Genomic DNA, 14,888 nt, shown 5'->3' with positions numbered 1-14,888 from the left:
GGGGGGGGGGGGGAAGGCGCGGGGCAGGCCGAGGATGGAGGCCGCGAGCCCTCGCCCGCCCGGCCTGCACGCACTCTCCCATGTAGCCTTTGGAGACCGAGTGGAAGGAGGCGAGCTCCTGCTGCGCCGCGTAGGGCGGCCCCATCTCCGTGAGCACCTTCTTGAACGAGTGGAACTGCGAGCCCTCCGCGTACACGTTGTCTTGGTACACCTGGGCGGGCGGACGGGCGTCACGGGGGGCAGCCGCTGCTGCCCTCCGACCGCAAGCCCCAGGCGAGCCCCTGCCAGCACCTCATCCGCCATCAGGAAGAGGCGCTCCTCAAAGGCGAAGCGAATCACGGCCTCGATGCACTCGCGGGCTTGCACCTGCCCTGGGGCGCGGGACATGCAGCAGGTCCGGGTCAGACTCGGGGCGCGGCGCTCGGCGGGGAGGGGGAGCAGGGAGAGAGGGCAGACTGACCGCGGCGGGGGAAGGGGTGGGGGGGAACGGGCGGCGCACCAGTGGGGTTGCCGGGGTTGATAACGCAGAGCGCGCGAGGGCGGCAATGATCCCGCGCCTGGGCCAGGGCGCGCCGCAGCTCGGCCACGTCGAGGGCCCACGCGCGCTCCTCGTCCAGGTAGTAATCCACCTGCACAGCGTTGAGCTCGGCCAGCGCGGCCGAGTAGAGCGGGTACTGAGGGATGGGGATGAGCACACCCGTGCGCGTGCGACCCTCTCCAGCCACCAGCAACTTCAGCACCGTCTGCAGGCCGGATGGGGAGGGGAAGGGAAGACAAGGTTGGTGAGGCCAGGGGCTGCACCTGTCCCCCGCCCCGCCTGGAACCGGTGCCAGGGTGCCAGGAGGAACAGAGTCCTGCCGGCCGCCCAGAAAGAGCCCCGGTGTCCTCCTGCCTCGGCCCTGGCCTACCACGATGGCGTCGCTGGCCCCGGTGGACAGGTAAATGTTATTGGGGTCCGCGGGAATGCCTCCGTCGCGCCGCTCGATGTACCTCGCCACATCCTCCCGGATCAGCTGGATGCCTGAGCTGGTGCTGTAGGCCCCTGAGCCAGGAGGCGGGGCAGAGCGGGTGGGAAGAGAGGACACGTGAGGTCCCTTAGCAGCCCTCCCAAAGATCTCCGCCCCTTCCAAGCCGGTGGGCGGATCCACCCCTCCCTTGGGACAGCCTCCCTCCAGCTCCCGCTCCTCCCTGGGGCTTTGGCTGGTTGGGGCACTGGCACTTACCCAGGCTGTGTCCCCCGCACGCCTGCAAGATACGCTCAGCCCTTCTCTTGGCATCGTCGGGGAAGTCCGGGCTGTTCAGGAGATCAGGGTGGACGCAGAGGGCCAGGACCTGGGAGGAGCGAATGCTGAGGCCCGAGCACGTGGGCCGAGGGGGGAGAGGCGCCGGGGCAATGGCGAGCCAGCCTCACCTGACGCAGGAAGGTGATGGGCTTCTGCCCCATGGCCTGTGCATCCCCGATGTTGGCGCGAATGACCTCAGTGAAGGGCTTCTTTACCCCCTAAGAGGGAGGGGGCACAGGCAGTGAGAACGGAGCCTTTATTACTCTGGCAGGTCCTTGTCCTACGTGACTCTGGGGAGGAATGGAGCCGGCTCAGCTGCCCAGGTGGAGCCTGGAGGACGATGGTGGGGCCCAGAGCCATACCTGCCGCAGCTCCTGCTCCAGCTCAAGGGCACGCAGCACGATGGGACCTCGCACCGCATACTCCACCTTCCGAACACAGGGGTTCATGGTGTCCAGCGTCAGCACCTTCTCCTTCAGCCCGTTCATTGCAACCTGGCTGTGGTCACCTGCCCTCAAGGCCATGACCCTACTCAGACCAGGCAGGAAGGTCAGGATGCGGCAGGATTCGGAAGTGGGGATAAGGGTAGCTGGGTCCGGGCTCAGTGGGCTGGGGCTGGGAAGAGGGAGCCTGGGTAGGGGGGGGGCTCAAGGTAAAGGGCACCCTCTTCACTGCAGCCTGCTGGCCCTACTGAACGGGACAGAAAAGGCTGAAGAAGGAGCTGGGGCCACTGGGCCCCGCCCCACCAGTCTGGGCACAGTTCTGCCCCAGGGAGCCATAGGGAGTGCATGAGGAGGCAGGCGGGGCTTGGGGCGAGGCCCAGTGCCCGCCCAGTGGCGCGCAGTGTCCCCACGATGGGGGGAGCAGGAGACCTACGTGGGGGGTAGGGACAGACAGAAGGTTCAAGAAGCTCTAAGGGACTCAGCCTGTGGGGGTGGGGGAGGTGCGCTGAGTGCCCCGAGGGGTTGGCAGGGCTGAGCAGGGCTAAGCCCCAAGGGGAGACGGAGCTGGGGCCTCTGGAGATTTACCCCAGCAGGGCTCTGCCAGGGCCGAGCCCTCTCAGGCCCCCCATCTTTGCTTGGGCTAGCAGGCCTGTCTCCCAGGCAACTGAGCCAGGCCTCTATAGAATCCTGGGGTTATCGGGGGAGGGGAGCAAAAGCTCAGACGCAGGGTTCCATCCGGCCCCTCCCAGGCTGGCAACCATGGCCCATAGGCTGCAAGAGCCCTGTGGTTGGACCTTGGTCCCAGATCAGCAGCTGGTAGAGGCCAGAGTCTCCGGGCTGAAGTGTTGGAGGTGGGGGCAGGGCAGCTCTGGCCTTTGGAGGGCCCGCGGACACCTGGGACACCTGGGACACCTCCACTGCTCTTGGTTGCTGTCCTGCCCTTTCACCAGGCCCCAGCCTAGACCTGCCCTTGGGCATCCACACCACAGGCCAGGTGACCTCAGTTCCCCTTCCCTGGAGCTCCTGATTGGTAGAGACAAGGGGAAGCAAACAGTGATAGGCCCTCCGAGCCCCACCTTCCCAGGCCCTGAAGGGAGCTGATAGGCCATGCCCAGGGGTGGCTACCCCAACTGCTGACATCTGACAAGGTCAAGGCACCAGCCCTTTGACAGGGGCTGTGGGCAGCCGGTCAGGCCCGGGCTCCTCAGCTCCCGCTGGCTGGAAAGGGAAGAACAGGATCCCCAAGCAGCCAGCCAGCCGGTGTCTCACCTCGCACCCCTCGGCTCGGCTCTGTGCTACCTTGGGCCCCCAGCGCACAGGCCTGCCCCTCCAGGACCCAGCAGCCCCAGGCGGAGCCGGCCCCCTCCCGCCCCTGGCAGGAAGGCCCAAGTGGCAGCTGTGTTAGCAGGTGGGCCTTGGCAGCTGCACCGCCCCACACACTAAATTTACCCAGCAGCCTACCCGCTGGCCCGCACCAGCCCTGCCGAGGACACCCCTCCAACCACTGATGCTCAGGAAAGGGAGGGCCCTGCAGACACAAGGCTGACTGGGTCAATATCCACTGGGGAGGAGAAGGTGACCTCAGCCCATTTCACCCAGCTCTGGTGGCCACGCAAAGCTGCCCACCACGGACAAATGAGCTGGAAGTGCCCTCAGCCCTCCCACTCGAGGCCCCTAAAGGGCCCCTGTCACCCTGACACACTGTGCCCAGCCAGCTCAGAATCTGGGCGGCCAACCACTGGCCCCCTTTGCCAGCCCAGGCAGAGGCTGGCGGCCAGGTCCCGGGATCAGGGCTACAGGCCAGGAACAGGGGACTCATCCCCCAGGGAGGTTTCTGACTCTGGCCTTGTACTGATTCTCCCCTCCGGCTATGGCTCGAGTCTTGTGGAAACACCCCCCCCCCCCCCCCCCCCGCCCTTCCCAGCCAGGATCCCTGCCCCTCTGGCATGGATACCCCCAGCTGTGACCCGACCCCCCACCCCCTGCCAAGGAATGTCCTTCCAGAGCTCCCTGCTCCTCTCAGGGAAGTGAAGAGTTACAGAGGAGCCTCCAGGAGGCTGGGAGGCAGGGAGGAGGGTGCAGCATAGGCCAGGCTCCTCGCCCAGTGGCCGTGGGCCTCACCCCTACGCAGTGCCAGGCAGCCACAAGCACCTACAGGCCCCGAACAGGGACAGGCACACCCAGGAACAGCAACACGGCACTCCCCACCCTCGGGACAGCGGCCCAGCTGACACACACGACAAGGCAGGTGGCAAAACAGCCCTTTATCAAGTCACAGGATGAAACTAGGTCACTGCAGCCAGGAGCCCCCAGGATGGCTTCCGCCACAGGCTCATCCCTGAGTGAAGACGCTGGCATCCTAGATGCAGGAAACAGGGAAGGCCCTGCACCGGCCGCCCCTGAATAGCAGCACCGGGCACACACCGGGGTCTCCGGAGCGGGGTCCCGAGGTAGCCTCTGGCTGGGCCTGGCAACGGGACCCTCACCACTCTCCGTGCCAGCCCCTCACATGAGCAGGCAGCACGGCCTCTTCCCCGTGGGGGCCTCCTCCGAGGGTGCCGTGAGCTTAAGCAGGGGCGGATCTCCGCCAGCCCTGGAGCTGCGCTCGGGCTGGGGGGTCTCGGCGTCCACATGCATGCCGGACTCCGGGACCTCGGGCCCCTCGGGTGGGGGCCGTTGCAGCTTGGCAGCAGCTCGCTGGCGCTTCAGCTCCGCCAGGGTGTGGTGGGCCTTGGCCCGGGCGTCAGGCGCTGTGCTGTCCAGGGGGCTCAGCTGGTAGGAGACACTCCGGTCCAGCCGCTTGGAGTACAGGTGTCGCCCTGGGGTGCCTCCAACTTGGCCGTTGTGTGGCCTGGCCACCTCGGGGTCCTCCTCCTGTTGGGGAAGCGTGGGCCCAGAGGCCATCAGGAAAGCCTTCTCTGGCCTCCCTTGGCCTTGGGCCCCAGCATGCACGGTGGTCAGGGGGCAGAAATGAGAGTGAGGGCAGGAGCCGCCCCTGTGGCACGCTAGCCCGGTTTATGGGCACAGGGACACTGCTCCCGCCGGCTAGGGAGTCACCAGTGTCACCACCCAGAGAGGGCAGGGCCTAGGCCCCCAGCCAGCATGCCGGAGGTGGACGGCGCAGGGCTCACCTCGCCGGACGTGGGTCGCAGCTCTGCATCCGTCTGGCCGTCTTCGTCCTCCTCGGGTGGTTCTGGGCTGGTGGGTGGTGGCTGTTGCCACACGATGGCCTCCTGGGCATGCTCCCTGCGGTACAGGCTGGTGCGCTGGGTCAGGCTCACCCTCCTCACCACCTTTCTGGGGGAGGGTCGGGGGAAAGGCTGTCACTTGCCCCGCAGACTGCCCAGAGCTCCAGCTGGCACCTGAGCGCCGCCGGCGGGGGCAGGGGCGGGGGTGGGGGTGGGGGGGGCGGGAGGGGGGTCTGCCAGCGGAGGGTAGGACACCGGGGTCGACTGCGCGCTCACCCCCGGCTGCCCGCGCTGGAGGTGCGGCGGCGCAGCAGAGAGCGCTGGCGGCCCTGGGCGCGCAGGAGCGCATCGTGCTTGTGCTTGAGCTCCAGCAGCTTGGTCCGCACCTCCTCGTCCCCACACACGTCTGGGGAGAAGTGGGTGGTCACCGGTGCCCTCTCACCCACCCTCTACAACCGGCGGAGGCGGCCCCAGCTCACCAAGAGGTGTCTCGTCCATCAGAGACCTCCCGTTCAGGTCGGCCCCGTGCGCCACGAGCAGCTCCACCAGGTGCACCTGAGGGGCCAGCGAGCCCGGGCTGCTGAAGGCCTCAGAGGCAGGAGCCGCCGGCCCAGGCCCGGCTGCCCCCGCCCCCGGCGCTCACCTGGCCCCAGTAGGCAGCCGCGTGCAGCGGCTCCCAGCCGTCCTGGTCCTTGGCGCTCAGGCTGGCTCGGTGTTGAAGCAGCAGGGTGGCCGCCTCACTGAACCCGTTGGCGGCAGCGATGTGGAGCTGCAGGCACACCGCCCGGCCCTGAGTCCCCGCCATGCCCCTCCAGCAGCAACCTCCCGACCTGCAACCCACGTGGCCCCATCGTCACCAGCGTGGCCCCATGGTCCTGGGGGGCGTCGATGTCGGCCCCTGCCTGCAGCAGGCTTCGGATGTCGTCCAGCATGTGCAGCTCCGGCAAGGCCCGGGCTTCCTCGATGCCATCCTGGGTAATGCCTGCAAGGCAGCGGGGCTCAGAGATGGCACCCGGGCACCCTGGCAGGCAGGTGGGGCCGTACTCACCGCGGTTGGCCATGGCTGTCTCAAGGCAGTCCAGCGTCCGCTCATCCTCACACAGGTCGTAAGGCATGTTCCCGTCAGTGTTGACGGCCAGGAGGTCAGCACCACTGCACGCAGAATGGACGGGGGCTTTGGCCACAGAACGCTTCTCCCCCACGGAGGCCTCCAGTCCACCCTCTGCAGAGGCCCTCGGCCTAGGGCTGCTCTCCTGAACAGTGTGGGTTGAACGTGGAGGAGGCCCAGGCCCCCGGTGCCCCTGGGACCATCTGGCTGTGGACCTCAGCTCTGGATCCTGTACTCACGCCAGGCAGGCCACCCCCCACCCCCCCGTCTCCACCCACGTCTGAGCTCCAGGTTCCTGACACCCATCTGTCCCTGTCAACCTGCACAACGGGCCCACGTACCAGGGGGCACTGCTGGGACTCTAGAAGCCTTGGGGAGCAAAAGACAGAGGGAGGAGAGCCCAGATGACAGAAGACAGCTGCAGAGAACGGGGCTCAGGCAGGAACATGGCCCCAGGGAAAGACAGGGAGCTGAAGGGAGCCCAGAACACAAAGGTGGGCGCTCGCTGTGGAGAGGAGCAGGGAGGGGGTAGGGGCTGTCTGTGCACACCCATCCCTCCTACTCTGCGGCATCTGTGTGTGAAGGGGAGAGAGAGACTGCCACCCGCCCACGTACCCACCATCAGCACCTGGACCACTCCGAGGACAGCCTGGGCCCCTGGCCGTCTGCTCTACTACAGGGGTCCCTATGCGGGCATTCCTGGATGCCCCTTTCTGTTCACCAAGGCCTGTGTCCGAAGCAGCTCTGCCCTGCTCCGCCCTCCTTGTCAAAGGCCCCACCTCCGTCTTCACCACTGCCACCCCCATCATTCTGCCCAGAGTGGCAGTTCTCTGGGCAGACCCCAGGGAGGACCGGAGCTAGAGGTCAAGGCCTGCCCTCAAGGAGTTCCCAAACCCCTAAGAGTGCTCGGCAGGAGGATGTGCCCAGGCCGACAGCCTGCCGGGCAGACAACCACACTGCCCTGGGCACACGCTTGTCCCCTTGGCGTCAGTGTCTGCAGCCTCTGCCTAGGCCCTGATCTCCACCAGCATGAAGTCAGGGTAGGCAAGGGTGAGAGGGAACACAAGAGGCCAAGGGCCAAGTGTGCTTCCTGTGGAGGGGACAACAGGCTCGTGTCTCAGGAAGAACTATCTGCGAGGAAGGCCCTGCCCCCTGGCCTGGCTGCGGCCCCTCCCCAGCTCTGGCCACACCAGCGGGGCCCTACCGGGCAATGAGCAGCTCCACCAGGTGCAGGTGGCCACAGGTGGCCGCGGCGTGCAGGGGTGTCCAGCTTTCGCTGTCACGGGCATTGACCTCGGCCCCGGCGTCCAGCAGCTGCCGTACCACGTCCCGGAAGTCATCGATGCAGCTCTACGAACCACAGAGCCTGAGGCCAGCGCCCCGGCCAGCGCCCCCTCCTCTCCCACCCCACCCTCGGCGTGGCTGACCTGGTGCAGCGCCGTCAGGCCATCCTCGTTGGCCAGGTCAGGGCTGACCCCGCTCTCGAGGAACTGGCGGACTGTGAGAAGGGGGCGGGAAGCGTGGTCAGGACGCAGGGCTAGGGGTCCTGCCAGGCCAACACTGTTCAGCCCGGGCGCCAGGTACCTGGGCGGACTGCTGTGCCGCAGCCGGGAGCAGAGAGTGGTGAGGGAGACAGAGATGTGGGTGGCAAGAGGGACACCCGAGTCCAGGCTGAGGGCTCAAGAGTCGGGGCTCTGGGTATCTGTCGGCCCCCAGGTGGGCATACACAGCAGCCCTCTGCCCCCAGCACCTAGCAGGACCCACCCCTCCTGAATCAGGGCACTCCCAGCCCTCAGGCTCCCGTGTGAGCGCAGGCCCCCTGCCCAGCTGCAGCCTGCAGTGTGGGCCCCAGGCATCCAGGCCCACCCCCTCCAAGGTCTCCCTCAGTAGAGCTGATCCCTGTCCTCACTCTTCAGTGGTCCCATCTGGGGCCTAGCCTGTCACCAAGGTCATCCCAGACCTCCTTACTGGCCTGGCCCTCCCAGATAGGCTCCATGGGCAGCAGGGTGCTGCACCCCACTTCCCACAGTTCCCTGAGCCTGGGCCAGCGGCACACCCACCACGCCCTCCTCTACCGCCCCTGCCTTGAGGCACTGCCCGCCTCTCCTTGCCCTCTGCACCCCAGCCTCTGCCCTGGAGGACGGCAGGACAAGCCTTCAGGAGCCCCTCAGGGACAGCAGAGGGGCCATGAGCACACAGGGTGCAGGGGAGGAACGAGGAGCCTGTCACTGGCCAGGGCGGTCCTGATGGGGAGGAATAAGTCAAAGATGGGCAGAGGAAGGTGTCGAGAGGGCTGGCCTGCGGGGACCCCCGGCCCCGCGCTCTAACCTGCTGAGGTGGGCGTGGCCGCCCTCCTTTACACAGGTGGAGACAGGGCCCAAGCAGGTGGTGGCCAGGCCTCTCCTGGTCATCGCCCAGCACCCTGGCCAGAGGCACCGAAGAGGATGGGCCACTCCCAGCCCACCTGAGCCAAGCCCTGGGCACCGCCCCGAGCTCCTGTGGGCTCCCCGATGCCCCTGCCCAATCCCATCAGCCTCACCCCTGCAGCAGCACCCCAGTGTGCTGCGCCATCACTGGTGAGCTTCAAGTGGCCGACCACTGAGAGCAAGCGCCCGAGGACACCAGGCCAGCCCCGGGGCCTCCTCAGGACAGCACTGTGCCCTCCGCAGCTCTCTCCAGGACTGAGGTGGAGGACAGGGTCTGCCCTTGGGCTCAGCCATGCTCACCTTCCTCCAGGTCATTTCGGGCAGCAGCCTCCAGGAGGGCAACGCTGGGAGGGAAAAGGACCCGCTTCTGTGGCCGGCCGCTGGCTGCCTCCTTCCATGGCCGCGGCCGCTCCTGGCGGCCCTTCTTGCCCTGGGCCTCCTTCTCAGCCTGGGCCCACATCTTCACCTGCTGGGCACGCCGCTTCTGGGCGTGCTTCAGCCGCTCCTGTGTGCTCATCCTGCCCACCATGGGCATCTCTGCCAGCAGCTCCAGGTGCTCGGCCATGGCGGGGGCCGCCTGCCCGGGGGACTGCTCGGGGCACCAGGTGGGGGAGCACCGGGGCCAGACTGGGCCTGAGGGGTGGGGCAGCTGGCTGGACTGGCACCCTTGGGGGCATCCCCTCCCCAAGGCTCAGTGGTGCCCTCCGCCCCTGGCAAGGCTGGGTCACGAGGCCCCACGCCGTGACCAGGCCTGGGCAGAAAGGGCAGGGTGGGAGGGCACCTGCTGCCTGCCTCTCAGGAGCCCCGGCACCTCGGCTACTCAATGGGCAGGGCCTCACCTCCCTCTTGGGGTCAGGGTGCACAGCCTGTGGGAAGCAGCCCACGACCTGGCCAGCCTTGGTCCAGGGTCTGAAGCTAATTACCTAGATAAGAGAGGTGCAGCGTCCTGGCACTTGGATGAGGGTGAAGCGGGGGCAGGGCAATGGGCAGAGGCCCCCTCGCCTTCCAGGCCTTAGGATCCTGGGTGGGGCCTGGGAGCAGCCATGGCCTGGCCTCCCCTCCCCTCTCCCTCACTCTTCCAGGGTCAGTACGTTAGTGCTAACAGGGGGGTGTGGCCAGAGGGCGGGGCCCACAGCCACAGAGAAACCGGGGCAGGGCGTGCCCTCAGAGTCCTGGGGTCTCGGCCCCCGGTGCCCAGGAGTGAGACTGTGTGAGCAGCCAGGGTACCAAGGGCACGGCAGGCCTGGCGACTATGTCTTCAGGAGGGCCTCCTTTTGGAAGAGCAGTTGATCAGGCTGCAGACAGCAGGTGGCATCCACCAGCCTGTGGAGGAGGAACAGGAAACAAACACATCAAGGCTGGCTCCAGGTGGGGCAGGCCAGCAGGGAAGAACACTAGCCCTGCCCTGTCCCAGCCAGGGCCATGGGACACATGGGACAACATTCCTGGCAGGGGGTGAGGGGGCTCACTCAGAGTTCCCAGAAAGGGCAGTGCAGCTGAGAGCAGAGAGCAAGGACCGCTGTGCTGACAGCCACAACGGAGCCTTCCCCGAGAGGCTGCCCCTCCAGGGAGTTGTTCTCCGCAAGTTTCTCAAGGCCCCAGGCTCTGACCCTGGTCCCCACGGCCACACTGACCTATCTGCCCCAGGCTGGACTGCACAAAGTCACGGTCTCCTTGGGCTCTCCTGGAAGTGCTCTGAGGGCTGTGCCAGCTACAAACCAGGGCGAGCGCCCGTCTTCTGCGATATTATCCTTCCCTCCTGGCCACTCACAGCCCCTCCCTTCATGCTCCCCCCCACCCCCAGGAAGCAGGCCACCCCCCACACACTTGGCCACAAGGTGTGACTGTCACCTCTCTGGGCCTTCCAGGGAAGCTGACCTGAACAGCCCACCCCAAGAGACCATCAGCAAGGAGCAAGGCAGGGGAGGGGGCCCACAGAGGATGTGACGATGCCCCCACCCACAAGGAAGGTGGCCCACCTACAGGCCCCACAGGGCTGCAGGGGCCAGGTTCACTTCTCAAAGGCAAGGACAGGCGCCAGTCCCAGAGCCACCACCCAACTGCCAAGTTTAGCAAGATTTAGAAGGCATCATCCACCCCATCACTCTACACACAAAAAGATTCTGATGCCCGCGTCCTACAGAAAACCAAGAGCAATCAGCTGTGCAAACCGAATACACGTCTTCTGGTTTATTCATTTTAAAGGCGATCCATGAGAATTCATCACGGAGCAGGATCTGGAGAGCACCCCTTCCCCCAACTAAGCCACAACAGGAAGAACCCCGCAGCTAACATGGGTCCTCAGCCCCCAACTCTGGAGGCCCCAGCCTCCTGAAGCCCTGGTGTGCTGTGGGCCCCTCCAGCAACACTCCTGGCTGTTAGATGCCCAAGGGCAGTCTCCACGTACCCTCGGGCAGGTCCTCGGGCTGACGACTATCTCCTCTAGAGCCCCAGTGACCCTAAGGTGACCCGAGGAGTCCCAGGAAAACACTGCAGTGGATGCCGGATGCCAGGACAGTCTCCCTCAAGGAGTGACACAGTGCCCAGTGCCTGGCCCCTCCAGGCTCAGCCCTAAGCTTTCTGGCCCCCAGGCCCCTCCCGGCCACAGTCCAGGAACAGCTGCCGCAAGTAGAAGAGTTGACCCTTAGCCGAGCCACCAAGGCCAGGATGGCTTAGTGGAGTCCCACCGGATGGCCACGACGCCACACCCACATTGCAGGGTGGTGGGGGGGTGCGGGACGGTGGTGGGGGGCAGGTAAGCAAGGCTCCTCCTGCCTCGTCTACAAATTTTCCCCCAAGTCTCTCTGGAATGTCAGAGAGAATCTGAGTGGGTTTTTTTCCAGGTCTCAGCTCTGTGCCCAGGTAAGCCGCACAAGAGTGTGGGAGTGAGATGGGAAAGACAAGAGGAGCCTGAGGACAGCCCTCCCCCCTCAGCCCGGCACCACTGGGCCATCCCCAAAGACTATGGCTGAAGGCGCAGGACCCAGAGCCCAGCCCAGCGTGAACAGACCCATGCTGGCCTGAGTGTCTCTGCAGCCCTGCCGCATAACCCCCACAGCGCCTCCAGCAGGCCCCATTTGCTACACAGGGAAACTGAGGCCATGCTTACACCCAAAGTCCCCTGTTGACTACTTCACCACATCACACCCTCAGCGTCTGGGTGAGGATTAGAGATGGTGCCACAAGAGCCCGGAGCCATGGCTTCACTCGCCCACGGCCTTGTTCAGAGAGGGGAAGAGACTGGTGGTGGAGGCTGGGGGAGTCCACCTGCTGGGGGGCCACACAGGCAGCACGGGGTGGTCACTGCAGGGAGCACAGAGGGCCACTGCAGGGAGCACGGGGAGGGGGGTGTCACTGCAGGCAGCAGGGGAGGGGGCCACACAGAGAGCACGGGGGGCCACTGCAGGGAGCATGGGGGTGCCACACAGGCAGCACAGGGTGGTCACTGCAGGGAGCACGAGGGGCCACACAGGGAGCACGGGGGGCCACGCAGCACTAAGCAGGGGTAGTGGGGGAGGCTGCTTCAACACACAGCCACGGAGGGCAGGATCCACCTCTGTCCTCACACCAAAATCAACTCCAGACTCATCAGAGACACAGACCTAAGGAAAACTAAAGCCACAGGAGTACAAGAAGGAAAGAGTATCTGTGTGATCCCAGCAAAGGGGAAAGCCTTTCTAAACTGGACACAAAACCCAGGAACAAAAACAGAAAACCAATCAATCCAGTTGCACCACATGTTCAAAATGCACAGAAAAACAAAGCAAATCAAAGCAAAACCTTACAGGGGCCCTTGGGGGGGGGGGGGGGGGCTCAGTCGGTCAAGCGTCTGACTCTTAACTTCCACTCAGGTCATGATCTCACAGTCGGTGAGTTCGAGCCCCGAGTTGGGGTCTATGCTGACAGCACAGAGCCTGCTTGGGATTCTCTCTCTCTCTCTGCCCCTCCCCTGCTCTCGCACACTCTCTCTCTCAAAATAAATAAACTTAAAAAAAAAACAACAACAACTACAAAACCAGAAAACACATGGTCAGCTGGCCAAAATATTTACAATAAACATGACAAAGTGGTCCTCAAGTCAAGTGGCGGGGCAGTCCAAGGCAGTTGACGGGACAAAGGACACAGATCCCATCAGAAACATCCAGTCAGACAGTCGCCTCCCTAATAATTAACAGTAGGATGTGAGCTTGGACAGCACACATGGCTGGACCACAGAGGCCAGCCTCTAGAGAGCATAAAAGGCTGTAGACCAAACACTCTGTTCGAGATACTTCCCTGTGGATACGCCTGCCACTGCTCAGAAGACAAAGGTGAGGACACCACTGCCAGCCCAGCAGAAGACCCCTTGGAGAACTGGCAAGGACACGGTGGGGGCTCCACCTCCTCAGACCTCGGCTGGGATGGAAGGGAACACAGAGGTAGGCTGGATAGGGGAGCAGCGTCGAGGAGGGGGCTTCTGACCCTGTTCTCGATCCCCCAGTTCTGAAACCCTCGCCACCAATGACCTCAGCCCTGCGTCTGGGCCTTCGCTCTCCCTTGGGAGTCCCAGGTCCCCTCCACCCTGCTCCCTTCCCGCCGGCCTTCTCTCCCCACCTCAGCCACCCCCCCCCCGCCCCATTTCTCGTTGTGGCCTGCAGCCCCCTCCCCCCTCCTCTCCACAACAGTCCCAGCCGACGTGAGCCATCAGCTGTGCCTACTGCCCACACCGGCCCCTGCTGTGGGCATCGCCCCACCGCCGCGCCGGGCCTGAATTCCTGGTGGTCTCAATATTCCCGTGACCATGTTCAACGCCCTGCCCCTCAGTCTCGACCTCTTCTTCCTGCCAAAGGCCTCGCCCTCTGCCCCAATTACGCCCTCGACCCTGTTGCCACCAGTAACCGTCCCCTGACCCCCACTCTGGCATTTCGGCTCAACACCCCCTTCTCGGGCCAGCACCTGCCCCAGCTCAGTCCCGCTGACCCCAGCACTCCAGAGCCCCCACGTCCTCATCTGCAGCTTCAGGCCGTACTCAGCCATCACACACTCTGTGGCCCTCCTGACTTACAGCGCCCAGATGGGAAGCCCGGCCTGTCCAGCACCACCGCCCCAGCTCCGAACGAACCAGCAGAGCCAGGAACTAAAGGCCACACATCAGACAAGCTCAGGGCCCACTCTGTGGAGGCTGCTTTTAGGCAGCAGGCTTGAGCAGTGGAAGCCTGAGTGAGCAAGGGCACTCGTGGCGACCACCCACGGGGCTGAGTACAAACAGGCCCCTCACGACCCGCCTCCAAAGAGCCACAGGTCCTAGCTGACCACAGTGGGTTACTGACAGCCCGGCAGCTACCAAAAGAAAATTCTACAGTTTCCATACCTCCTCACTCCCTGACTTAGCTACAGCTCCCCCCACACACACCCCCCACCGACTCCTGACAGACAGTCTCCGCTTTGCTGTCCTGCCTGCTGCAGTGTGTTCAATAAACTTGTCTCCTTTGTTCTGTCTTGGATGAACTGTGTCACCATCCAGGTGGCCAGCTTCCACCCAACTGGGAGCCCCACACACTCCATGGCACTACTTCTTCCAGAAATCTCACAGCTTCCCTTGCCTCTTCTCCCATATTTTCATGCTCAGCTGCTGACACGTTTCATGAGAAGAAAGAAGCCTTTAGACACAGATGTCCACCTAGTCCAACGACCCACCTGCCACTGGCCCCCCGCCACAGTGCTTCACCCCACAGCAAAGACCCGGACCCATGCCCAGTGGACCTCTCTAGGACCCGTCTTCCAACGTCAGCTCTCTCCTGCCTCTGGGTCCCACCATCCCAACCTAATTGAAAAACAACAAACCTGCTGGATGAGACAAAGACGTTTGTATCGCTACTTCGAGTCATATTTGTACTAAACTTCTAGCTAGTGCACCTGAGCACGAAAAAGAAAGAAATGGAATAAGGATAGGAAGGGTGGAAAAAACTCATTATGTGCAAATGACATTGTGCAGGATAAAAACCTGAAAGGTCTTTTTCTTTTTTTAATGTTTATTTAGAGAGAGAACCAGAGCATGCATGAGCAGGGGGAAGGGCAGAGAGAGAGAGGGAGAGAGAGAATCCCAAGCAGGCCCCATCCATACTGTCAGTGCAGAGCCCGACGTGAGATCACGAACCTGAGCTGAAATCAAGAGACAGATGCTCAACAGACTGAGCCACCCAGATGCCCTGAAAGATCCTCTAGGAAAACTATTGAAATTAATTAAAACAGAAGAATATTGGTAAATACAAGAGTAATGTAAAAAATAATTGTATCAGGGCGTCTGGGTGACTCAGTTGAGTGTCTGACTCTTGATTTCAGCTCAGGTTGTGATCCCAGGGTCATGGGATGGGGCCCCTTGTCAGGCTCCGTACTCAGTTTGAGATGAGATCCTCTCCTCTCCTCTCCTCTCCTCTCCTCTCCTCTCCTCTCCTCTCCTC

The 14,888-nt window shown here is 63.9% G+C and overlaps 2 protein-coding genes across 3 annotated transcripts in view; both read right to left on the bottom strand.

The window, feature by feature from the left end:
- Positions 1-3,610, bottom strand: part of GPT (glutamic--pyruvic transaminase) — a 4,658-nt gene extending 1,048 nt beyond the window's left edge. The window contains exons 1-7 of the mRNA XM_040494634.1: positions 1,646-3,610; positions 1,412-1,501; positions 1,224-1,332; positions 909-1,042; positions 500-743; positions 292-371; positions 8-211 (exon numbers count right to left, since the gene is read on the bottom strand). Of these exons, the coding sequence (XP_040350568.1) occupies positions 8-211; positions 292-371; positions 500-743; positions 909-1,042; positions 1,224-1,332; positions 1,412-1,501; positions 1,646-1,807 (1,023 nt within the window). The 5' untranslated portion in view covers positions 1,808-3,610. The remainder of the gene's footprint in view (positions 1-7; positions 212-291; positions 372-499; positions 744-908; positions 1,043-1,223; positions 1,333-1,411; positions 1,502-1,645) is intronic.
- Positions 3,611-3,970: 360 nt separating this feature from the next.
- The window catches only part of PPP1R16A (protein phosphatase 1 regulatory subunit 16A), a 45,050-nt gene continuing 34,132 nt past the window's right edge, over positions 3,971-14,888 (bottom strand). For both annotated transcript variants that reach the window (XM_040494804.1, XM_040494803.1), the window contains 10 exons: positions 8,749-9,771; positions 7,450-7,520; positions 7,227-7,372; positions 5,963-6,066; positions 5,772-5,896; positions 5,558-5,683; positions 5,394-5,469; positions 5,191-5,320; positions 4,858-5,023; positions 3,971-4,600 (listed from right to left, as the gene is read on the bottom strand). In XM_040494804.1, coding sequence (XP_040350738.1) covers positions 4,232-4,600; positions 4,858-5,023; positions 5,191-5,320; positions 5,394-5,469; positions 5,558-5,683; positions 5,772-5,896; positions 5,963-6,066; positions 7,227-7,372; positions 7,450-7,520; positions 8,749-9,013 — 1,578 coding nt within the window. In that variant the 5' untranslated portion in view covers positions 9,014-9,771 and the 3' untranslated portion in view covers positions 3,971-4,231. The remainder of the gene's footprint in view (positions 4,601-4,857; positions 5,024-5,190; positions 5,321-5,393; positions 5,470-5,557; positions 5,684-5,771; positions 5,897-5,962; positions 6,067-7,226; positions 7,373-7,449; positions 7,521-8,748; positions 9,772-14,888) is intronic.

Source organism: Herpailurus yagouaroundi, unplaced genomic scaffold (assembly GCF_014898765.1).
Source record: "Herpailurus yagouaroundi ecotype Mexico unplaced genomic scaffold, PumYag 186, whole genome shotgun sequence".
NCBI classification, from domain to species: domain Eukaryota; kingdom Metazoa; phylum Chordata; class Mammalia; order Carnivora; family Felidae; genus Herpailurus; species Herpailurus yagouaroundi.
This window is presented reverse-complemented; position numbering and strand designations above follow the sequence as displayed.